General features: G+C 43.7%; 1 protein-coding gene across 2 annotated transcripts in view; it reads left to right on the forward strand.

Annotated features, from left to right (window-relative positions):
- Positions 1 to 17623, forward strand: part of LOC122811983 (sarcoplasmic/endoplasmic reticulum calcium ATPase 2-like) — a 1984788-nt gene extending 1967165 nt beyond the window's left edge. For both annotated transcript variants that reach the window (XM_044084186.1, XM_044084187.1), the window contains exon 21: positions 12676 to 17623. In XM_044084186.1, coding sequence (XP_043940121.1) covers positions 12676 to 12945 — 270 coding nt within the window. In that variant the 3' untranslated portion in view covers positions 12946 to 17623. The remainder of the gene's footprint in view (positions 1 to 12675) is intronic.
- The last annotated feature ends 8204 nt before the right edge of the window (positions 17624 to 25827 follow it).

Below are 25827 nucleotides of genomic sequence, written 5' to 3' on the forward strand. Positions count from 1 at the left end.
ATTTTGTTTTTTTAAGTTTCCATTCAAAACTCTGATTCTTATAAAAAATGTCGGACAAGCTGACTGGGTTTAAAAAGTGCACTACTTTTAGGCATAAGATTCCCAACTCTGATGCCCACAAGAAGTGCATATATTGCCTAGGAGCTGCATATCTGGACACTCCTTCCTCTATTTGCAGTACATTGAATCTCAGAGCTCTCTCAGATCGATGGAATAAATTGATTTTGAAAGTCCTAATTCTTACTGGGATTCGAACCCCCTCCAAACAATTGCAAGTGGTCTCGCAGCGAAGAAAATGGCTTCATAAGCCCCCTACTACCTCCTTGGAGCTGCTAACGAAGTCCAAGAAAGTTTCGGATCCCACTACCACAGATCCAATAGCTATCAGGCCTGCCTCGGATCCCATACCTACCTCGGATCCAATGGTCTCATTCTTGACAACTAATTCTCCCATTCTGCTTGCCTCTGTATCAGATTATAGTTCTTCAGATCCAGTGACTAGATGGCATTCACCGGATATAGCGCTGAAGCCAGTGTCTTGACTGTGCCTTCCCACATATATTACAAACTCCCACCAAACACTCCAGACCACCTTCCTCTACCTCATCTTGGTCCTCTAGGAGTTATTCTGAAGCAGATATGGACAGGATGATGCAGAGTTTCCTTAGGGCTCAAATTCATGTGAGGGTCATTCCAGCTCCATCCCCTAGTGGATCCTTGAACCCTTCTGCCAGAAAATGATTGTCCTTCTCTGATCCAACCCTTGGCTTCAGGACTCAAGGATCCTTATCCAGAGAGGTTCGACCTTGTATTTGAGGAAGCATCCTTCCTCTGATCCGACTGCTCCCCTGACCAGTCCTGTTCTGTTGTCTTTGGATCAGAGGAGGCCTCATTTTCAAGAGATCTAAGCTGGATTCGAGAGGCAGGGTTTGGCTCCTATATTTTTGGATCCATAACTTGCTCTGGGCACTTCGTCCTTGGACAGCTTTGGTCCGATTCTCTGGCATGGATCAAGGCCTGCCCTGAGGGGGGGGGGGGTTCCCTGGGTCTGTCTCCCTTCCGGATCATAGAAAGGTCTTCCTCTACTCTTAGAGAACTGTCCTGTCACATCTCGGGTCCTACCCCTTATCCATAATCTGCTTTGAGTTCTGAGCCCGTCATTGTTCCTATGGGGTCAGCCAGTTCTAGAAAGTTTCCACACAGGGATTCCCCACCTGTTCTGATACCTCCTTAGAACACCCCACTGAGGAGTTTCTGTGGAAGACAACATGCAAGAGGAGGCATGTGGACTCCCCCATGGAGTCCCTCACAGAGGACACCAACTTTGATGAAGACAAAGGACCCCCCAATAACCACCTGACGATGTTTCCTTCGGGACGTCTTGAGTGCCCCCCCCCCCCCAGCAGATGAGTTATCAACCTAGTCTCCCACCAGGCTTGGAGGGGAACTGGACACTGTTTAGCCTCTCCCCAAGTGCCTAGATAAATTTATGTCCCCCTCTGCTGATCGACTTCATTGGAGTAAGGGCATTCCCATTGATGCTCCAGTGTCTGTCTATTGAACAGGGAGTCCAGATTTATGGACAAATTCAGAAAGTGCCTTTATGCCTCAGCTACTTTTGCGCTGAGGTCCTTAAATTACCTGACACATTTTACCCATTTTCAGAGAAATTTGATTTAACAGTTTTCAAATTCACTCGCTGATACCATGTCGGTGGAGGACTTCCAGAAAGTGTCTTCCCAGCTGGCTACTCTTTCCCCACTTTTTCTTCTGTCACCAACTCCTCGATGAGGTTAATATCCCACACAGTGGAAGGCACCTCTTGAGCAGCAGGCTCAGGCATAGCTGTTAGGCGACATGGCTGGATTAGAATTTGCAATTTTGCAGAACTCTTTAAGACCTCTTTCATAAATGCCCCATTTGATGGCTCCTGCTTGTTCAGGCCATCAGTCAGAGATCCTCACCTGCAGAAAGCAGGAAGGAGAGACCATGTCTGCTGTCGGACTCAAGTTTTCTACCCATCAATGAACGTTTTCTAAGAATCAACAAGGTGGCAAGAAGATGTGGTTCCAGAAATCTCAGGGACCTTTTCAAGACTCGTGGGGAGACACTTCCTCCAGAGGCAGAGTTGGAGGTTTCAGTGGCGGACATTGCCCCAGGGGCAGAGGGGTCTGCAGAACCAGGGCTTTAGGGATTCCTTTTCCAACAGGCTCTATCAGCACTCCTGAAGTGCTGCCCGACTGTCTGTCTATGACTGGTTGCTAAGCATACTATCTAAAGGTTATTATGTTCCCTTTTCTCTTCCACAGGAGGAAACTTCCCAGTGTTCCACCCAGTCAGAGGGAGTATGCAGCCCAAGAAGTCCAAAAGCTGTTACAAAAAAAGAGTCATCCAGGAGGTCCCAGTGGAACAATTAGGTTTCAGAACTTGCTCCCACTTCTTTTTGGTGCCAAAGAAGACAAGGGGACCCAAGACCAATTCTGGATCTAAGCAGTCTGAAGCAGTATGTAAAGAAGTCACAGTTCCGAATGGTTATGGTTCAATCCATCCTGCCTGTAAGGATTCTGGGTGTTTCCCTATCTAGACCATTGGCTTCTCACTGCCCTGACCAGGCATCAACTGATTCAAACCAGGGATTACCTGCTTCAGATCTCCAACTACCTAGGAATTGCAATAAATCTTACCAAATCCAAATTGACTCCTGTGCAGAATCTAGACTTCAGTGGGACTCAACTAAACACTGTACTGCAAGTGGCTTCACTACTACCTCTTTACAGAGTCAAATCCTTGAGAAGTCAGGTGGAGGACTTTACTATCCTTCCCCTCCCCTCCTGAGAAGTTGGTGTTACAGGCTTTTGGATCAGTGTCAGCTGTTATTATCGTAGTCCCTGTAGCAAGATTCTACATGCAGATTCTCCATTGGACTTTGGCGATACAGTGGTCCATTCTTTATCAGTCTATATCTGTTCCCATAAAACTCGCACCAATCTGCAAACGTCATATCTGATGGTGGATACAGTCAGAAGATCTATTTCTGGGCAGGCCATTCCCCCCGGCCCTGCCCCCAACAACCACAGTGACCACGGACGCATCCCAATTAGGATGAGGTGGGCATTACATGGGAAAGATGGTCCAAGGCATGTCCCCCCCCCCTTAGAGACCAAGACGCATATCAATGTCCTCGAGATGAGAGCAGTCCTATCATTGCAAGCCTTTCAGGACGTTCTCCCCCTGGGGACTATTGCTACCCATACAGACAACATGTCAGTAGTCTGGTACATCAACAAACAAGGAGGAACACATTCATGCCCACTGTGCAGAGAGGCCATGAGGGTCTGGGAAAGGGAGATATCTTCACACCGCTTTCTATTTGGGAAAGGGAGATATCTTCAGACTGCTTTCTACTTGCAACACACATAACCAAGGAAAACCAATGTACTGGCAGACACACTCAGCAGATCCATTCTGATTCCTCAGTAGTGGTCCTTCAGTCTTTTTGAGAATTTTGAGCCATTAGCGCCAGCCTTGCTACAACTTATTCACATCTCCCCTCAACAACAAATGCAGTGATTACCGAGGGATGCTCTGGTTCACAATTGGCCCCCAGGTCTCCTCTATGCTTACCCCCCCCTCTCCCCTTGATCCTGGAGTTTTTGCAGAAAGCAACCAGGCCGAAGAGCTCAGACATCCTTCTTGCCCCCTTCTGGCCTCAACAGATATGGTTCCCCTTTCTATAGTCTCACTTCAAACATCCTCCATGGATACTGGAGCCCACACTGGACCTCCTGTCTCACCCATCAGAATCCTGTCATCCCAGTCTCCATGCCCTCAAGCTGACCGCATGATTTCTCCAATTCTTGTGATAGTAAGATGGTCCAGGCTTGCTTTCCCAGTCCACAACATTATCTTGGCTTCCTAGAAGGCTTCCACTAAGAAGGTTTACAAAAGTAAGTGGAAAAGATTCTCTGTTTGCCTTTAAAGAGAACATTGACAAGTTTTCAGTGCCTACTTCAGCCATCCTTCTTTTCTTTAGTAATCTTTTCAAAGAAGGAGCTAGTTTGTGTAACATTAAACTTCAACTAGCTGCAATTTCCAGTTTTCATAAAGGAAATGAATATTTTTCCTTGTCAAGTTTTGGGTTATGTAAAGCTTTCACGAAAGGGATTTTTCTTCTTAGACCTCCTATAAAAGATCCTTCTCCCCTTGGGACCTCATGTTAGTCCTCCAGGGGTTGACTCAAAATCCCTTTGAATCTGTAAACAATTGTGATATGAAGTATCTTCTTGTAGCCTGAATTTGCACTTCTGAGGATTCAGCTTAAGATTCACTTCTCATGTTCTTTCCAGAACTTTCTTGAGGTTTCTGTCATGTTCGACTTCACAATTGCCTCCTACTAGAATATCATCTACTATAATAGCATATGGATAGCCCGAAAAAATTTTCTCCATCGCATGCTGAAAGACTTCACTGGCAGAATTTATTCCAAATGGCATTCTCAGAAATCTGTATCTTCCAAGTGGCGTACTGAATGCGGTTAATGAAGATTTTCATTCAAGCAAAATTTGCCAAAATGAACTCTCTACATCTAAGACAGAAAAAACAGTGGCATGTAGCATGAGGGAAGCAACCTCCTTGACTTGGATGATGAGGTCTTTTTAATCTTTTGTTCATATCTCTTGGATCAATACATATTCTGATCTCATCTGAGCTTTTCTTATGAGCTACCACCATGGGTGATACCTATTCAGTCTACTGGACAAATTACTCATAGCTGCACCATTTTGTCTAGCTCAGCTTTGACTGTTCTGGATAGCTACTGGAACTTTCCCTGCTGGTCTGATAAAGTACAGTTTTGTACCTACCATAAATGTAGATGTTCGAGTGTACACCCTGCTGCAGTCATCACACTTGGGTTATCCTGTCGTCAGGCGGTCCCGCAGTCGGCCGGAATTCCAAAGTCTTGGTCCGGTGTTGGTTCTTGTCGCTTCTTCCATGACGTCAGTGCGCCAGGGGTATATATAATGCATCCAACGCCATTTTCTTCAGTTTTTCTTGCCCCAGATGTCAGGTGCCCCCAAAAAGGTGGTCAGTAATTAGTACCAAATTAAGCAATTTTTTGCACAAACACAAAATCCCTCCAGCTATAAGCAAATACATCAGGAAGGTATTGTAGAGATTTAGCCAGTTAGATCAGAGGGGATGGAGGGAGGGTAACCTGGACTGCAGCAGGGTGTACACTTGAACATCTACATTTATGGTAGGTACAAAAATGTACTATGTTCATGTTACCCTGCTGCAGTCATCACACTTGGGTAGAATCCCAAAGCTAAGGATGGGTGGAGGAGTTATAGAGGGTTAGAGGAGGCTAGAAGGCCCTGCAGAACTGCAGTGGCAAAGCCAGCTCTAGTCTTAAAGTGGTAAGTGATGGTGTTTGGTAAAGGTGTGTACTGAACTGCAAGTTGCAGCTTCCAAAATCTCCTTGGTTGGACCCCCCCTGAGAAAGGCTGTAGATGTAGCTGTTGCCCTGGTAGAGTGGGGCCTAATGGTAGCAGGAACTGGTTTTCCATGATGGGTATAGCAAAAACTAATGCAATGTCCTATCCATTTGGAAATGGTTTGTTTTGATATAGCCTTCCCTTGTGAAGCTGTAGCATAGGATACAAAGAGCTGGTCAGATTTTCTGAAAGCCTTAGTTTTATCCAAGTAGTAACGAAGTTGCCTGTGACTGTCCAAGGAATGCAGGAGTCTTTCTCCTTTGTTCTGTGGATTTGGGAAGAAGGTGGGTAAGTGGATGGTTAGATTTAAAGCCACACTGGAAACCACCTTAGGCATGAAGGAAGGATTAGTTCGTAGAGAAACTCTGTCTTGATGGAAAATGAGGAAATGTTCCACTGCCATTAGTGCCTGCAGCTCTGAGACTCTTCTAGCTGAAGTTATTGCTAGCAGCAGGGCAGTCTTCCATGATAGAAACTGTAGATCTGCAGAGAAAGCTGGTTCAAAGGGAGGTAGCGTAAGTTTTTCCAGAACAAAATTGAGGTCTCATGTTGGTGTAGGTGCTCTCCTGGGGGGCCTAATATTTTTTGCCCCTCTGAGGAACTGCCTTAGAAGTGGATGTGAAAATAAGGGTGGATACGTGTTGTAGTGGGCTGAAATAGCTGATGCATGGATTTTAATGGAAGAAAAAGTAAGTCATTTGTGCAACATCTCAGTTAAATACTGTAGAATCTGAGGCATGTGAGGCTGAAGTGTGTTTTGGCCTTTAGCTTGGTTCCAGGCGCAAAACCTTTTCCATTTTTCCGAGTAGGCCTTCCTGGTGCTGGGCCTCCTAGCTTCCAGAATAACATCCATAACTGCTTGGGAAAGAGGAGCTGGCTGGATGCTTAGATGATTTGCCATGCATCCAGGCTTAAGGTTTTGAGCTGGCTGTGAAGAATCTGATTGTTTTGCTGTGTGAGCAAATGGGTAATTTGTGGTAAAATCCAAGGTGGGCCCTGGGCCATATTCCTTAATAGTGGGTACCAGTGCTGGCGTGGCCAATCTGGGGCTATGAGTATCAGTCGTGGTTTCTCCTTTCTGACTTTCAGAAGCACCTTTGTGAGGAGAGGCAATGGAGGGAAGGCATATACTGTCAGGTTTTTCCAACTGAATGAGAGTGCGTCCACTTTCCAAGCTTGATGGTGAAGTGTCCTTGTACAAAATTTTGTTAGCTGATAGTTTTGAGGACTGGCAAACAGGTCTATGTCTGGAAGGCCCCATTTTTGAGTTATCATTGCAAATACTTGTGGATCCAGTTTCCACTCGTGGGGATCCATAATGTTTCTGCTGAGGTCGTCTGCCAATGTGTTCTTTTTTCCTGGCAGAAATTGAGCTTGTAACTGAACTTGGTAAGCCAGAGCTGTGTTCCACAAGGTCATTGCTTGCCTGCATAGAGGGTAGGAGTGTGTACCCCTTGTTTGTTTATGTACCACATTACTGTGGTGTTGTCCGTCCTTATTGTAAGTTGTCCTGGATGTAATAGATTCTTGAAGGCTGTCAGAGCATTCTGTACAGCTAGCATCTTTGATGTGCAGATTCCTTTGATCTGCAGTCCATACGCCTTGAACGCACTGTCCTGCCATGTGTGCCCCCAGGCATAGTCCGATGCATCTGTTGTCATAGTTTGCCTGGCTGGGGGCAAGGTGAAAGGCTGACCCTTGTTGAGATGACATGCCTGTGACCACCATAGAAACTCCTGTTGTAGGCAGGGAATGAGAGATATCATTGTGTCCAAGCTGTGGCTGTGTTGAGACCATACGCCTTTTAGGTACCACTGTAATTTCCTCATATGCAGCTTTGCAAATGGTATTAGTAGTATGCAAGATGCCATGAAGCCTAAGGCCTGCAGAATTTTTCTTGCAGGTAGTTGGGTTTTTGTTGCCATTGTTTTGAAATATTGAGTCAGTTGCAGTTGTTTGTCTGGCGTCAGATAAGCCGTCTGGGCCGTTGTATTCAAGCTGGCACCCAGGAATGTCATATTTTGTGAGGGTATTAGTTTTGATTTCTTTTCGTTTACTGTGTACCCCAGGCAACTTAGAAGATGTTTTACAAAAGCCAGATGTTGTAAGAGAATGTCCTTGCTTTCTGCTTGGATGAGGCAGTCGTCCAGGTATGGGTATATTTGAATTCCTCTTTGTCTGCAGTATGCAATTACTGGTGCCAGGCATTTTGTGAAGACCCTGGGTACAGTAGATAAGCCAAAGGGCAGTGCAGAGAATTGGTAATGGGTTGAACCTGCAATGAAATGGAGGTATCTTCTGCAACTTTGTCTGATAGGGACATGCAGGTATGCCTCTTTGAGGTCCAACGTTACTAGCCATGCTTTCTTGCCCAACATGGTAAGAAGCTGCTGTAGTGTTAGCATCTTGAATTTGGGTACTTGTAAGAAGGTGTTTAGAATTGAAAGGTCCAGAATTGGTCTCCAGGCATTGTCCTTTCTGGGAACTAGAAAGAGTTGTGAGTAAAATCCTTGGCCTTGCTCTCGTGTAGGTACCAGTTGAATGGCTCTCATGTCCATGAGAGCTGTCATTTGTTTTTGTGCCTCTGCCCATTGATTTTGTGGCAGGTTTGGCATTCCTCTTTTCATTGGCAAGGTGTGAAAATGGAATCTGTATCCTCGTGAAATTATGTCTAGGACCCATTTGTCCTTTGTGACAATGTGCCAGTTGTCTGAAAAAAGTGCGAGTTTTCCACCCAAGGGGGCTGCCAAGAGAGTGTTGCTTGGCCAGATGAGGTGCAAGTCATTGAGTTTGCCTTCTGGTAGTTTGGGACCTGTCTTCTCCTCCCTTCTGTGTTGCAGTGCCCCATTGTCGAGGTTTGTATTGGGCTTGTGGTTGTCCTCTGCCTCTTGGATGTCTGTATTTACCCCTCTGTGGTCTGTCAGTAGCTGGAAAGGACCAATTTATTTGTTGGCCAATTTCTGCTGAAGCGAGGGGGCTGTACCTGTAGAAAATCTTTGACTGTCTGCATAGATTTTGCCTTATCCTCCATTTTCTTTAAGACTACTTCTGCTTTAACTCCAAAAAGAACATCCTGCTGTAAGGGAGCATTGAGAAGCTTTGCTTTAACATGATCAGGCAGAGTTTGTTCCATTAACCAAGCATGCCTACATATAACAGACCCAGTGACAGCTGCTCTGCAGGAAGCCTCCAAAGAATCAAACCCACATTGTAAAGTATGTTTGCCCACCTGTTCAGTTGCATGCAACAGGTCCTGCATTTCTTTCAATTCAGACTGTTGAGGGAGTGTGCTCATTTTTTGTTTTAACTGAGACATTAGAAATTGCTGATATTTTAGCATGTGAAATTGGCAATTTAGTGCCCTCATAGCTAGAGTGGCTGAGGTGTAAACCTTTTTCCCCCCACCTGTCTAGTGCTCTGGAGTCCCTTTCAGAGGGTACAGGATTTTTTGCCATAGAAGACTTAGCCCCTTTGTGACCCTGGGAGATAGTCTCTGGATCAGCAACAGGGCTTTTATAAAGGAATTTGTGGGAATCGGGCACTCTATAGTATCTGTCAGGTTTGGCTGGAGCAGGAGGCAGAGAATCTGATTTCAAACTGGATTCTAAGTAAACATCATCCACAATGTCTAAAATTGGGGGAATGGCGTGGTCTGTGCTGGGGGAGTAAAAGAAACTCTCTGAGCCTTTTCTTTGAGTCAGAGTAGTCCTGACCTTCCCAGTGAAAATGTTCCCTCATAGTGTGTAAAGTTTCCCCAAAGGAGTAGTCTTCAGGAGAAGAAGCTGAGGGAATAGAATCCTCAGCATCAGAATCTTCATAAGGGGAGGAGGAGTAATCTTGGCCCTCGGAGGAGCCTGAGGAAATAGGCACTTGATCTGAGGAGGCATAATCTATCTTTTGTTTAGGCCTTTTGTCGGGTGGGGGTTGGGAACCCCTGATTAAAGAGATGAAATCTTCAGCCATTTTGAGCATCTGTTTCTTAGGCATGGGGCCTTGAACTGGAGTCTGAAGTGCAGTCTTTTTAGGTTTAGTAGGAGTCTTAAGCTTAGGATACGTTTTTAAGGTGAGCGTCATTGGTCTGAAGACGCCATCAGAAACCGAAGGTGTTTCTGCAGCACCGACCTCTCTTTCAGCAGTGTCGTCGGTAGGGGCTAAACAAAATGCCTGTGTCGGCCTAGCACTCTCCGCCAAAGGCTCCGAAGCTGTCTTGGGTTCCAGATCTGCGGTAGTCAGGGGCTGCGTCGGAGCCTCACTGAAGACCGGTGAACCGGAGACCAGGCCAGCCGAGGCCTCGGAGTCTGGCCTGGGTCTAGGCTGCCTGTCCTTATCCTTGCATTTTTTGTGCACGCCGGTAGTCAGTTGCTCTGACGGCATTGTGTAGTTAAATTTTCTACCGAAGTAGTGTTGTGTGAAATCAAAGCGTCTTTTTATAGTACGCTTATTAAACCTAGCACAAAAACGACAACCAGTGACGTCGTGGTCTGGGCCTAGGCAAGATATGCAGTAAGAATGAAAATCCTTATGAGGTATTTGCTTCCCACAAGAAATACAATTGTTAACTTTTTCTGACATCAGTCTGAGGCAAGAAAAGTTTTCCCAATGGGGTACTTAGCTTTATTGAAGACTTCGGATCTGAAATTCGACTTCGAAAATCTCAGGAATCGGCCGACCGGCACTTGCGAACTGCTTCTGTTTCGGGCACCGCACGGCAAGAAAGACTGAAGAAAATGGCGTTGGATGCATTATATATACCCCTGGCGCACTGACGTCAGGGAAGAAGCGACAGCAACCGACGCCGGACCAAGACTTTGGAATTCAGGCCGACTGCGGGGACCGCCTGACGACAGGATAACCCAAGTGTGATGACTGCAGCAGGGTAACACGATGAACATCGGGGCTGACCTCTGGATCTAACTTCATAGTTTGCCTAGTTTATCTGCAAAAATATCAGCATACTCAGAAAAAATAATATGGATGAAATTTGAGCTGTTGTCATGCAGTCTTACTTGATGGACTTCTTTATTAATTGAAAGCAGTCCCATTTTCAAACTCTTGGAGGCCTAATAATGACTGCACATGTCTATGAAAAATTGCAAGTCATAGCTATTCCCAGCAGAGTACCATGAAAGCACTACTGAGCTGTTTGAATCTCTTCACCACCATAAGCAGCAAGCTTTGCACACTTTGTCAGATCAAGTAGTTCTGCAGCTCAAGAGCGGCCGACTCACCTTTATGCTTCACTGAGCATGCTCTGGAATTTGCTGGAAAGACTCGTGGTTTCCCAGGGACTGTTACAGGGCCTGCAGTAGCTGCCATGTGCTTGAGCCTGTTTCTTTTAACCATGTGCTGCATACGATCAACATAAGATTTGTCACTGTGCCTTCTGCAGCTATTTTTATTTGTAAGCATAACTTGTGTGCTTTTCTGTAAGCTTGTATATCTGACAAATCTCAGTGGCCTTATTTAAAGTTAAATCAGTGTCTCGAACCAAAATCTTTCTCAGTGTGTCATTGTTAATACCACACATGCCTGTCTTTTATCAACTTAACTCTCAAATCACGAAATCTGCAGGTTTTAGCTTTGTTTCTCAAGTCAGTTATATATGCTGCAAAAGTTTCACCAGGGTTCTGATCCCTTGTGTAAAATAAGGGCCTTTCTGTTGCAACATTCATTTGGGGGGTTGCACATTTCTCTAAATTTATGTTTTAAGCACTGTGGGTCTTCCCTTCTTTCAGCCGGTAGTACTGTATGGCGATTCCCCCCTTCCCTGCAAACATAGCAGGTGCATACACAAATAAACGCTGTCTTTCAGTGGCCTCTGAACCAGCTAAATTAAGCAGAATAAATGCTTTTGTACATGCATCTGTCAGAAAAAACAGCCTTATGAAATATCATATTCTACTCACTCTGCAATTTTCTGCAATGTTGTTGTCAAACACAAGCGGTGCGGGTCTACGAAATCCTTCTGCCATGCCCATAATGCAAAATGGCCCTTGTAATTATGTATGAACATTTACACACACCAGGTACCTGCAATAATATTCAAATGCACCATAAACTCTTTGAAATACTGTACTCCGAGAAATATGCCTTGAAATAACTGTACTTTGTGAAATATTCTTTGAAATGACTGTACTATGTGAAATAACTGCAAGTGTGCGCAGTATTACAGTGCAAACACTTTGCACACTTCAGATATTTTGAATAGCTTTAGTTAATGCAAAGAAGTAGAACATAGAGAAAAAATATGGTCATTTTATGCGATTCGGGTATTTCAAACATTTTTATAATTATTTCAAATATTTTATTTAATTATATGTCGCAGTTTCGGACATTGTGTTTAATAAGAAATTCGTTTTGAGCTTTGAGTGCTTTGTTTTATATTTATAGCAAAATAAGTCATTTAAACAAGTTTTAGTACCTGGAATTTGTTTCTGACCTGTTTTGTGAGTCGTTTGAGCAGCAAGTATGATACACTCCTGTATATTCCTCCAACTTTAACCAGTTGCCTCATGGTTGTGACTCTGGATCCCATTCTGACACCATATCACTCTTCTTACGTGGATTAAGAAGACATTGAGGCTCGGGTGTTCGTTTAAGTAGTTTATTGTATGCAAATACATCAGGATAAATGGCAGGAGCATTAAACTATCTGATTGACTACATATTTGCAGGCTCACAGTCTGACTGCTCACTCAAATGGCACTCTTGCTGGCATGTGCTCAGTACTTATGTGCATGTACTGACTCACAGGAAAGCTTCTTAAAGGTACGTCACACAGGCTGATCTACAGCTGTACACTCTGACCCATAAGTGAGGAAGAATGAAAAGGACAACATCAGATTTATAAGTGGAAAAGGAATAGCAAGCTTTGGAATGACCAGATATAGGTCCTAAACAGAGTGATGGGTTGCAGAATACCTTTTTAACATAGCTGTAGTGACCTTCTAGATAATATTATTCACTGTTCCAGTCACTTAACTTTGGAATACTGTTCTTTCTCCCAAGCAGAGTTCTCTTGCTGGCATTCTACAGACTCTGGTGATCACACATTACACAGGACACTCCAGATAGCACTGAATAAAAAAGAATGAATGTATATAAAATGTAAAAGAATAGAAAAGATTTAAAAAGTTAATTGCTGGCACTAATCTGTGTCATGTTTCCTTCCTCTTTACAGGTCGTGTTCCACATCAGCCCACTAAACTTGGAGCAGTGGGTGACAGTACTGAAAATGTCCCTACCTGTCATCCTTCTGGATGAAGTCCTGAAGTTTCTGGCTCGCAACTATGTGGAACCCAGTCAGGAGCTGGAGGAGGCAAATGGGAAGCCCTATGGACTTTTGGGCTGTTTCCGTGGCTTGTCATGGCCCTTTATTTTACTTGCAGTGCCACTTGTACTGTGGATTTACAGCATGGACTCCAACATAAGCTATATGTTCACTTCATAAGATACGTGCACATTGCTACCTTGACTGTGTGTGTATGATGGTGTGAAAATGTTGCCACCAAGTGTGTGCATGTGAATGAATCATGAATGAATCGTCAAGAGAGTGTGCTTGTGTGAGTGTGTGAGCGTGCACATATTTGTGGATTTTAAGAATGTGTGCACATTTGAGAGGTTGTCTGTATCACTAATAACATGGTACAGGAGGCATACTTAGACTGCCTTTTATAAACGAATAACACAAATGTGAGGTTATATAAATTACTGTGTGTGTTTGGCTGTGTATGCATGTGTGCACTTGAAAATTTGAATACGTAAACTATAAGCAGTCTTCTGTTACTAGTTAACATGAAGATACTTAGATGTTTGCTGTAAATCTGTGTGTGTGTGTGTGTGTGTGTGTGTGTGTGTGTGTGTGTGTGTGCGCGTGTCTAGTGTTAGAATTGTCAGCAGGATCAGCTCATGATTCGCCTTGTGCAGTTTCAAGGTACAATCCAAGAAATCAGATGAGAAATAAATGTACTAAGAGAAATTGGGACCAAGTTGGTAAGACAGTGGTGGATAAAGGCTCCAGAAACAGTACAGGTACATTTGAATAGGGTATAAAAATACAGCTGCATTTGTTTTTTTTTCACAAATTGATTTTCTTATTTGCTATACAGTGGTCCACCTTTTGGAAGTATAAGTAGGGCTATATAAACAATTGACTGGGAGTACAGACATGGGGCGACCTGAGCATTCAGGTGTTTGGAGGTACTGGGCTGCCTCGAAACATACAGATGTACAAAGAAGCAAGACTGTTTAAACATGCATCAGTGTCTATATCATTTAAACGAAAGTTCATAATGTTGATCGCTGTAAACAGCGAAAATGCTGATAATCGATGTCTGTTTTGTGAGATCGCAGTGCAGTGAAGATTGGGAATTTTGCCCTTTCCTCACTGTAGTACGAGTTGGTATATATAATTAGCGGGGGGGGGGTTTCGATTATCAGCATTTTCGGTGTTTGCAGCGATTGACATTCTGAACTTTCATTTAAATGATATAGACCCTCAGTGGGCGCAGGCAAAACTTGACAGATGCAAATAAATGCAGTGCACAGTAGTTATTCATTTAGTACATTGTACTTTTGGAAATCCTGCCCTTGTGTGTTGTTCAAAGGAGTCTAAGCCTACATAAGAATGTAACTGAAAATGAAAGTAAATGTGTGCATCTGTGTTGTGTGTTATCAGAAATTTTTTTACTGTATTTATTGTTCTTGAATGCCTGTGGATAGTTAGCTCTTTGTAAACATCTGAATATGTGTGATGTGGTGCATGTTTGACACTACACTGTCAAGCATCGTCATGTCAGTGCTGCTGAAATATATTCCAACTGTTTCTTTGCACTACAAACTGGAGTATATGAGGCTTCCATCATTTCACACTATTGGTGTAAGCATCGGGCACAGCATTGTGTCATGGAATTCCTTATGGAATGGTGAGAATTATGGCATATTCTTATCTGAGTTCATTGATGTTCCCATTCTTAAAGGATCTCTGCATACAGTTGATGAAAGTTCATTTGTTCTTCCAGCTGTCTAAACCGCTCTTCAGAGGGTCTACATAATGTTTTACTGAAGGGGAGAAGTATTGTAAAATACCAGTACTGGGCCACTTGAATTTCTGTGGGTCCTAAGAATGATGTAATTTCCACTGGCTTTGCCTTTCCATAACAGAACTTCTATTTTTTTTCATTATTGCTTTACTGTTGCATTCTTCAGGTGTCATTTTTGGGACCACTGCATTTTAAAGGGAAAATCCATACCTAAAACTGATCCATAAATTAAACCTGAATGTGTAAGTGTCTGACAGCATTATGACCTCATTGTCAGTCTCTATGTAAAATGTTGCTTTCACTTGCTGATCTGTGTATGCTCTATTGTTTCATTGGTTTAATCCTGGTTCTTCTAGAAGTCGTCCACCTTTAATAACTGCCATGATCAGAGTCCCCACTAGTGGCTTTGGTAGTACCTGTTTTCTTCAGTTTATGTGGAAGCCAACAACTAACCCTGCTCAGCTGGTATACTAACCAGGCAATACCCCAACCCACTGTTGATGTCCATTAAGTAAAGCATCATTCACAGTCTTGACGTGTGATCCTTCTATGCAGGCTTAATTATGAAGGCACAATAAGTAACTTACCAGAGATTTAAACCTCAGCAGCTCTAACAAGATTAAAATTTAAGATCTGTGAACTTGTCAGCTGATTAAGTCAAATGGCTGGCTTTATCCTTAAGCTAGCTACTCCAGAAATCATTTGCTAGACTAGGAAAGTGGTTGTAGAGCAACCTGGTCCACCTGTCCCACTGTTTTTTTTTTTTATTGGAGTGGTGTTTGATGAAGGATGAAGAGGAATAAACTTGCAGGTAACATAGCCACAGAGCGTGCTGGCAGAATCCTATGTACACTATAGACTTTTGCAGTTCAGGACTGCCCAGCTACATATTACCTTTGGTTAGTAGATTAGGAGCTGAGGTCTTTGCTTGGCCTTGAAGCAGTGGGAAGTTACTGAACAAACTGACAAAGCCATACTTTGCCTTGAACAATGCATATATATCTAGAGATGATAGAAGCTTGCATTCTGGAGAAGCAAAATTGGTTGAAGCTTAATGGGCATGAACAACCCACATCTGAGAAAGAAATTATATCCTCAGCATGGTATAAATGGACAAGGCCATGCCTAGTCATCAAATGGTTTGCATTTCATATAGAAAAACTTAATTTTAATGCCTTTTTCAGTCTCCTGCCCTACTTTTCATCGAGGCAGATTTTTCCAGTGTTACACAGTAGCCATCAGCAGTGTGATCTGGGTGTCATACAAACCCACATATATAAATTCACTGGGGCATGATCTTTCTTTACACAGTCATGCACTTCACATGAGTAGTGGCTTGTGTGTCACACAGTGGCTTGCATATTTTCTGTGTGAAACACCAGCATTGCACTTGGTATGTCGTAATGGTTTGTTTGCCACACACAGTCATATGCACACACTGGTGTGTGAACCTTCAACTGATGCAAAATCAACATCTTTAGAGATTTACAAGCTATACAAAGTCCTGTGTCATTCACTGTGGTATGATCCTTCAGCTGTAGCATAGTGGGCATCTTGTATGGCTTTCATGGCATATAACATCACATGGGAACATTCACTGTGGTTAAATCCTTCCTTCAGCTACTGCACATGGTCGTTACTAGCAGCCTTTCATGTAGTCATCTGCATAAATCACTATTGAACAAAGCTTCTACTGTTACACCATGGTCATCAACAGTAGATGTGTTATATTATGATGATGGGACTTGTCACAGGGGACTGAAAAGTGTGTCTTGCACTTTATTGCAAGATGACTTCCATTGTTATATAGTGAAAACAGGCTTGCTTTGCTGTTTTCATGCTCATGAAATGGATACTTATGAAATATTACTGTAGTAGATTACTGTTATGTTAATAGGTTCATATGTGTTTACTAGGCTAATGACCACAAGGGCCTTTTTAAGCTTAGCATTATATCCCAAATCTCTGACAAGTTCTGAAACCCTTGATACGTGCAAGCAGGGGCTTGGGAGATGAAACATTTACAAGCATGTCAGTCATAAAAAGAGTAAAGGTTGGTACATTATGGAGTCACTGACACAGAGGCACATTGCTCTACATTTGTTCTCACATTCCATGTACTTTAGATCAGCCTCTGATGTGGATATAAGAAATCTAATAAAGTAGCATGTAGGCATCAATTAATTAGAAACTAGTCAAGAATGCTGAAAAACTGCTATCCTTACAAGGAGCAGCATTCATGAATTACAACAATTAGAAGTTTGAGAAGGATATGCCATTCACATGACACAGATGAGAGACCTATGGCAGCTGTCCTATTTTGAAATCTGTCCAGTCACATAACTTTGATTAAATGCATGTCACAAAATCCATTTATCTTTTACAATAGTAGACAAGGAGCAGTACAGGACAGGCTAAACCTAAACCAACTTAAGCAGTGGAATGAATGCTGTTAACACTCCGGAATGATGATAGTTTGACTCTTAAACCAATAATGCTGCCTCTCTAAGCATTCCATGTATTAATCTGTAATAAACACTGTGATAATGGAGTTACTTAAGCCAGTACAAAATCCCAAGCCAAACCTCCAGGCATGTAATTTCCAGTATGGAAAAAAAAAGATTTTGATTCCTTAGTAATGCTCCTTTGAGTATTGCTAAGTGAATCAAAATTTGATTTTCAGTCTTCGTTTATCTTGACATATCTTGTCACTGCATTCAGTTTCCATTTGAAGGAACACTGACTAAGTATGTTGTCATTCCAAATTTATTTATTTTTTATTTTCAAAAAGTTTCCATGTGTGCTGCTTTTTCCTTGACTTTTTATGATGTATTATAGGATTTAGACTGTTTCAGCTGTATGTTTGGCCCGTACATGTTCTTTGTAACCCCAATTCCTGTTGTATCTGTTCTTAAATCATAAAATGTTTTAGTTTTGAAGAACTGTGTGAATTTTTTTTATCTCTCAAGATTATTGTCTGAATGGAATAAAAGAGGAGAGAGAATCTTAATCTGAGTAATCTCGTTTCAACTTGAATGCTGGAAGTTGTGTTATCATCAAATTAAAACAAAAGGTTTAATAACGTCACTTGGGCCTTTTTTTTTTAGTAATAGCTGTACAGAGATTGCAAGTTTGAAGCTTGAAGTGCACAAATTCTGTGTAGTCATCCAATTACACTGTACAAAAACCTGTCTTCCTTATGCTTACGCTGTAATGGCTTATTGTAATTCACTTCAGTATGCAGCGTTTGATGAAAAGAGTAATACAAATGTATTTATTTATTTAACATTTGTTTACCAGGATGGTCCGGCTGGACAGCTACTGTTCGTTTTCACTGGAGTCTTGGGGAGAAAAGCTCCAGAAAAATTATTACATAATAATATGAGCAATGGATACAGTGTCAGTCAAGTTACGGTTATAGAGAGGTCAACAAGCTAATAATACAGAGATAAATTCAAGTACTAAGGATGGAAAGATTAACATGCTAATAACAGAGATACATCATGTCTTTATAGACAAAAAATTTTGTATAGTATAAGCATGCAGACTATATTACAGTATGTACAAAGAGAGAGGGTGAAATACAGTAAAAGCAAGGGGAGTACCCTCTTTCAGGTGGATGGGAGTTCAGGGAGGACTTTTGCAGGCACATAAATGGTTTGTATATAGGTAGGCTTTTAATTGAGTTTTGAAGGTGGTTGCACGTTTTTGTAGCCTGAGGTCAGAAGGCAGGGAATTCCCAGATTTTTGCAACTTGGTTGGTGAAGAAAGATTCGCCTGAGCTATTTTTACACTGGATATTTTCTATTAGAGCTTTGTTTCTAGATCGCAACTGCCTGTTAGTATTATGGAAGGTTATGAGGCCGATCAGGGCAGGAGTTTTTTCAGGATAGTATAGGGATGTGATGTGCCAGATTGAGCTGGTGGTATTGTAGTACATTTGGGAATTCTAACCAGTGTAGTTTATTTAAGGATTGGCAGTACTGCGTGTGTGATCTGGCATTGGCAACGAATCTGGCGATTTTGTTATAGCAGGTGGAGAGTTTATTAAGGTCGGTTTTATTTAGATTTTCAGTACTGGACATTGCATATAGTATAGTGGCTAGCAGAAGGGTTCGGACTATGGTGATTCTAGCTTCAGAAGTTGGGTATCGTTTACATCGATAGAGGGTCCCTAGTTTTTTGTGGTTTTTGGAGACAGTGAGGGATATACATTTGCTGTACTTTAGTTGTTGGTCAATGGTGAATCCTAATAGCTTAGCTTCTGGGATTGGGGTGATGAGTCTTGTTAACTGACGATATGAAGACGGTAGTGCCTTGGGTTTTTGTAGGGTGGAACAACATAGGTTGTGTTTTCTTTGGGTTTAATAATAGAATTGTTTAGCCAATATTCTATTTCAATGAAGGATTGTTGTTTTTTGTTGGAGAATTTGTATGTTGGGTGCGGAGCAGATCAACGTAGTATCGTCAGCATATTGGACTAGTTTGGTAGTTGTGGCAGAGTGGAGTTGATTTGTAAAGATGTTTAACAGGAGGGGGCCGAGGATGGACCCTTAGGGTACACCTAATGTGACTGGGTGTGGGGGGAATAGGGAGTCAAGCCATTTGACTGATTGAAAGTGGTTATCTAGGTAGCTACTAAACCAGTGTAGGCTGGGGTTGTCGAGGTTGAAATCTGAGAGGCAGGATAGGAGTTTATTTTGGGAAACTCTGTCAAAAGCTTTAGATAAGTCTAGAAAGGTGGCAGAGACAAGATTACCTTGGTTCCTGTATGTATTTATGATATTGGTGAAGTTCATTAGGGCTGCGTGATGCTATGGTATTGGTGGAAGCCATGTTGTGAGTTGGATAGGTTGTTGATGAGGTGTGTGAGGAGTTGTTGATGAATGCATCTTTCTAGGATTTTGGATAGTGGTGAGAGGACAGTGATGGGTCGGTAGTTGGAGAGATCAATGGATGGTCTGCATTTGTGGAGGAGGATAGTAAAATAGGTTTTCCACAAGGTTGGGATGGTTTTATTAGTGATCTGTTCATTAGTAGTGCAATGGGGTAGGATATGGCTCTAGATGCTAGTTGGAGGTATTTGGCAGGAAGATTGTCGGCAGCAAGGGTGGTTGGTTTAAGTTTTGCTAAGAGTCTTTTGGATGGTATATGCTGGCACCGGTTTAAATGAGAATGGGGTAGGCCAAGTCTGGTGTTTAGGAGGTTGGAGGAGGTTATTAGGGTCTGTATTGTTTAGTAGTTTGAGTATAGAAGAAGTAAAGTAGACATTGAAGCTGGAAGCTGTGTATGTTTGAACCATCTGTATTAGGTGGGGGAGTTGTTTTACCGGGTTTGAGGATGTTGTTCACAGTGGCCCAGAATTTTTGAGGGTTGTTACTATGCCCCCTTTGTAGGAGAGGTATAGTAATTCTGTTTGTCAGTCTTAACATATTTTGTAGCTTTGTTTCTAAGTTTGAGGTATGCTTGCCTAGTTGTGAGTGTTTTGTGTTGGTGCCAGGCCTTCCAAGCCTTATTCCTTTCTTTTATTAAAGCCTTTGTGGTGCTTTGTAGCCATGGGGCAGGGTTGCTGCACATTCTAATTGTTTTGATTGGGGCTAGCTGATGTAGGATGTCTAGAAATGTGGAGTTGAAGTATTCTACAGCATTGTCAAGTGGGAGAGTTTATATGGTAGACCAGTTGCAGGATTCTAAGACTGTAAGGAAATGGTCTGTGGGGAAGTTTTTACTGGCACGGATTTGTAGTAGGGAGGGGGAGTTATCTAATTTCACTTTAATCCTGAGGGTGAAAGTGGGATTGTGGTCGCTCGGAGAGTTAGGCAGTGTTCCAAATGAGGGGCAGTGTTGGGGCTGATTAATGAGGATCCAGTCTAGTATGGATTCCCTTTTTGAGGATGTATTGATATGTGTAGGTGATCGAATGAGTTGGGTGAAGGTATATGAGGATGTGGGAGGCCCAGTGGAGTATTGATTACAATGTGGTTAGGTTGTCACCTATGGGTATATAGATCCCGAGTATATTTAGGCGTTTATGCTGGTTTAAGAGGAGCTTGGCACATAGAGTTTCAGCGTTTTTGGAGTTAGGTGGTTCTTGTGGAGTAGCTGAAGTTTTAAGTTGATTTTGTAAACTAGGTCTATACCTCCACCTTTTTTGTGGATTCTGTCTGCTCTTAAGATATTGTATCTGGGAGGGGTTATGTTGCTATCCTTTATATGTAGTTTTAGCCATATCTCAGTTATGAGTATTATGTCAGGGTTGTATAGGGTGATGGCTGAGTGAAAGTCATCTATTTTGTTCATAATACTGTAAATGTTTAAATTGAGTATTAGGTTGGTGGATTTATGCTTAAGTGGAATTTGGGAGTTTTGTCTGTTTGTAATTGTTGCTAGGCCAGGATTGGGGTGAATATATCTCCTCCTAGTAGTAGTTGGGCTGCTGTGATGGTAATAGTTGTAAGATATATCATCTGGTTGTGGAATCTGAGGCATGGCAATTTTTTGGAATGTGGGGGATAGTGGATTGGGGAGGTGGTTTGGAATATGTTTTGGCTGTAGCTGAATGGGGCTGTGATTGCTGGTTTGCAGGGGATTGAAGTGGTACGGGGTAGGTTGGGGTACTTTGGGTAATGTGTGATGGATGAGTGAAGGTATGAGGTGATGGTTATTGTGGAGAGGCATATGAGTAGGGATAGTAGTTGCAATGGAATAATGTATGAGTGGGAGTGAGGTGTATATGACATATTAGCAGTGGAGTGGGTTGAAGCTTGGTTTGGCGTGCTTGTGTGAGGAGATTGGGTAGTTTGATATTGTATGTAGTGTTAGAGTTGTGAGGGGTGGGTGTAGGAGTGGGTGTGGAGTGGAGGAGGGAGTTAGTATATTGTGTTTGTGGGGTGGAATGTATGTCAGAGTGTAAAGAAGCTGTGTGTAGGAGTGGCTTCTGGGTGTGGTTGAGGGGTCAGCTGATGGGATGAGAATGAATTTCTGAGTAATGGGGGCTGGTGGGAAATGGGGGCAGGGTAGGGGAGCAAAGTGAGCCCCAAGCGGGATGCATCAGAAGCGCAGGTAAGTTTTTATCAGTGACTCATGGTGCCCTGGTGAACTTTTTGGTATTTATTGGACTCAGAAAAAAATCAGTGTGTTGGGTCAGAAGCTGTGTGAAGTGTTGTGAGAGCAGTAGAGGTGCTTGTAGTGTCTGCTGTGGATGGAACTTGTGAGTTTAGGGAGGTTTGAGTGGGAGGAAGGTCTGTTAGTTTTTTTAGGGTGAAGGGGGGTCAGGGAGAGACTGTGCTGGAGAATGGATGAGGACCAAAGAAGGGCCAAGAGTGTTTGTAGTAGTATGCCTGGCCGGGGGGGGGGGGCTGGTTGTTTGTGGGTCACAGGCTTGGGGGGTTAAGTTTTAAACAAATGTAGTGAATTATAGGCTAGTAACAAACACTTTCCACTGCCAACCCAGTTGCTGTGCTCACAGGAACATAAATAAATAACATTGAGTGGTGACTATTAGTTTGGGAGCCTGGGTAGTTTTCTGACTCTTTTTGGAGTTAGGCAGATGGTGCCCATTGGTCCATATGTGGGTGAGCGCTGGGCTGCTTAGCTCGATGTAGAGTGCGCTGTAATGGAGAAAACAGAAAAAAGAAAAGGTAAGTAAGAGGAAGTTAGCCAGTGTCATGCTTATTAGTGACTATCTGGAACGTTTTTTTATAGGTAGGGAACTAATATAGGGGTATTTGCAGCCAGAGGTCAATAATCCATCAGTCCTTAGGATGGATATAGGCTAGTCGCATTTAAAGCATTATGGGGTTATTTATTTCCTTCATGTTTATTTTGTGTTCAAATGACTTTCATAAGCAATAGCAAATAAGAAATATCACTAGAAATGAACACTTCAGAAGAAACAAAAATCAGTAATGCTGTTGACTCGGCCACCTCCGCTGCTCAAACTGTTAAAAACTGGAAGAGAAAAAAAATGACCTTCTCTATAATGCAGGCTTTCTCAGTCCTCGTGAGAAGCTTCACATCATCGGTACTCCAGGAGCATGACATAACCCACTGGGAAAGGAGGAAATGGATCGGGAGAGAAGGTAACAGGTTGCCAGCCTTGCACAGTTTCCTGCCTGACATGTATTATTGTCTGTCTTTTCTTTCCAGTGATCCAGCCAAGAAAGAGACATGAAAAGGAGACCTGCTAGGCTAATACAGTATCCATTTGTTAAATTAATTTTAATACTTAAAAGGAAATCTTAGTTTACTTAGGGAAGGGGAATTTCCAATCTGAAGTTGTTTTCATTTGTTCTTCAACCTGTGGGCACTTGGATCTGGCACAGATCTGTCTCGGCCGCATTTCCAGCATCTGATCCGAGCTTCAAGCTCCTTCTCTGCCCATAATGCCCCTGCCTCCCTCCTCCCTTCAGATCTCATTTGCCATGCTTAGTGCAAGTATTGTGATCCTTTGCTCTGAGCTTCTGTTATGGTAAGTGACTGTTTTCCTCTATCTATATACATTTTTCTGCTTAAATTTCTTTTTCTGTCTTTTCTACCTCCCCTTGTGCTTTTGCTTCGTTAAAAATACTCCTTTCTGCGTTTCTTTCAAGCGTTTGTGTGTGCCTGCGTGCGTGTGTGTGTGCATGTGTGATCTGGTTGAGCCTCTCAGTTTTTCAGTCATGTCTGAGATCCCCAAACCAGGGTTCTGTAAGTGCACGGAGTGTGGCCATGAGCTCTCTCCAGCTGATGGCCACACACTGTGCATTGAGTGCCTAGGAGCTGCTCATTTAGAGTCCTGTTCCATCTCCGTGGGCTTCATTCCCTGAGTATTGATGGACAAGAGGAACAATCTAAGTATCAAAGGCCTTCTTCCCCCTCCTACCACCGGGGCCCATGCCTCCTCAACCCAGGTTTGTACTTCTGTCGCTGCCCCAGCCTCTGGGACTCGATCTCCCACCAAGAGGTCCGGGTATGGGGACAAGCCAGCTAAGCACAAAGACAAGCTGAGGAAGCGGTCCCCTTATTGCTTATCCTTCGTTTGTCCACTGGCCAAGGTCCGCTTGGCTCTAAGAGTCGAGTCTCCCCGGCTGTGTTCCCCTCATTTTTCCCTGGAGCCAGAGGAGCTTCTGACCCGTTCACTGGCTCAGGCTTCACCTCACCACTCTTCTAGGCCGGTATCAGTGACCTCTCCATCCAGATCAATCCACAGCCTTTAGGAAGAGGTGGTGGACAGGATGATGCGGAGATTTATCTGCACCCCAGATGCAGATGGGAGTGTTACCTGCCCCCTCTCCCTCCGGAATGGGAGGCAGGCAGTCTGTGTTCATATGAATTACTCCTTCTCCAATCTGACCCCCCGTTTCGGAGCCCTTGGATGCGAGGACCCTCAGCATTGAGGTGTCGGCGCCAATGGTACCTTGACACCAGCCATTACCTTGAGTAGGTCGGATCCAATGAGCTCGGATCCATGTGGCTGTTGGACCCATAGCCTCAGCGCCGGATCAGAGGGGATGAGATTGGCTCAGAGTTTTTTTGGAGCAGGACCTTCGTCTTGGAATTTCGGCACCTGGAGGTTCAGCTCTGGCTCCCCTGTTAATTCAGAGGGTTGCAGACCCATCTGTCGCCCTTTCTCAGGAGGTCCATTCCTCTTCTGCTTTCGACATGGTGGAGAGGGTTCTCTCAATCTCACCGAGACCCTTGATGATGTAGTCTTCGGAATCTGCCCTGGCTCCCTCTGTTTCTGGTGCGGATCTGGCCATCCTGACACTTCAGGGACAGCCTGCCACCTCTTTGCCCCAGGAATCTCCCATTTGGGAACAGCGAGACATTGGCGAGTCCTCCCCAGAGACCCCTGAGGAGGCGCCTCACAAATATACATGTAAAAGGAGGCACTTGGACTCCCTGCCAGAGTCCCTCATGGAAGACACCGATTTAGAGGAAGGGGAAGGTTTCCCCCGGTCATCCTTCGAGGATGTCTCTTTTGGAGACATCATGGAAATCCTTCAACAGCAAGAGAGGTGGTCTGCCTAGAAAGCTATCTCAGATGAATCTGTGTTCCTGGAGACATTTGGTGCAGGACCCTCTACTTCCTGAGTGTCCCCTCCCGTGGACCTAATTACATCTTGTGGTGGAAGGAGCCGGACACGGTGGAACCAATCCTCAAATGCCCGGATTAGATTTTAAACGTGCCTTCTGATGGGAATTACTGGACCAAGGGATCCCCTGTTGATGCCATGGTGGTGGCAGCAGCCATTAAGGAGGAGCTTGGACAGGAGAGCTCCATGGTTCATCCACCAGACTGAGAGTCCAAGACAATGGACCATGTTGGGAAGCGGGTGTACTCTTCAGCGATGTCTTTGGTGCATGCACTGAACTACTTGGCACACGTGATTAGGCTTCAGCGAGATCTGGTCAAGGAGATTGCTGAGTCTGCCCCTGGGTCCATGTCAGCAGAGGACAAAGTTTTCTCCCGAATGGCCATCCTCACGTCAATTGCTAACACCTTTATGCGTCCCCTCTCTCATGAAACCTAGGGCGCTGCTAGAGCTGCCGGAACAGGCATTGCCATCAGGCATCATGCCTGGCTCCATTTTTGTGCCACCTTGGAGCCCTTTAAGACATCTTTTACTAACGCCCCATACGATGTTTCCACCCTTTTTGGAAAGTCGGTACATGACACTCTAGCCCAGAGTGAGAAAGATGGGAAGACCGTCTGCTGTCAGGATCCACTTTTTGGCCCCTCAAGGAATTGGTGAGGGGCCAAGAAGATGTGGTTCCAGAAATCTCAGAGCAACCTCCAGGACACTCAGTACTCGCCTTCCCCCAGAGGTAGAGGGGGATGCAATAGATGCCACTCCTGAGGCAGAGGGAGGTCCAAGGAATCAAGTGTCTTAAGAGCTTTTCTCTGACAGACCCGTGCAGCATCCCTGAAGGGTTGCCCAGCTGCTCGGCTCTGGAGGCAGTCGGGGATGCCTCTCGCTGCACCCAGTGGCCTGGGAGTCGATCACAGATGATCATTGGGTGTTGCAAATCTTATCCAGAGGCTATTCAGTCCCTTTCAATCAATCACTTCTTCTGCCCAAACACCTGTCAGATGTTCCACCTATGCAAAGGGAGGAAGCAGCACTGTAAATTGCAAAGCTGCTAGAAAAACAAGTCATTCAACCTGTCCCCCAGACTAGACTGGATTAGGCATTTATTCCAGATTATTTTTGGTGCCAAAGAAGACAGAGGACTTAAGACACATTCTGGATCTTGCCATCTTAAATCTGTCAGTTGCCAAGACAAAATTCCGGATTGTCACTCTTCAG

This window comes from Protopterus annectens, chromosome 9.part0 (genome assembly GCF_019279795.1).
Source record: "Protopterus annectens isolate FY-2018-M chromosome 9.part0, PAN1.0, whole genome shotgun sequence".
Lineage (NCBI taxonomy): Eukaryota > Metazoa > Chordata > Ceratodontiformes > Protopteridae > Protopterus > Protopterus annectens.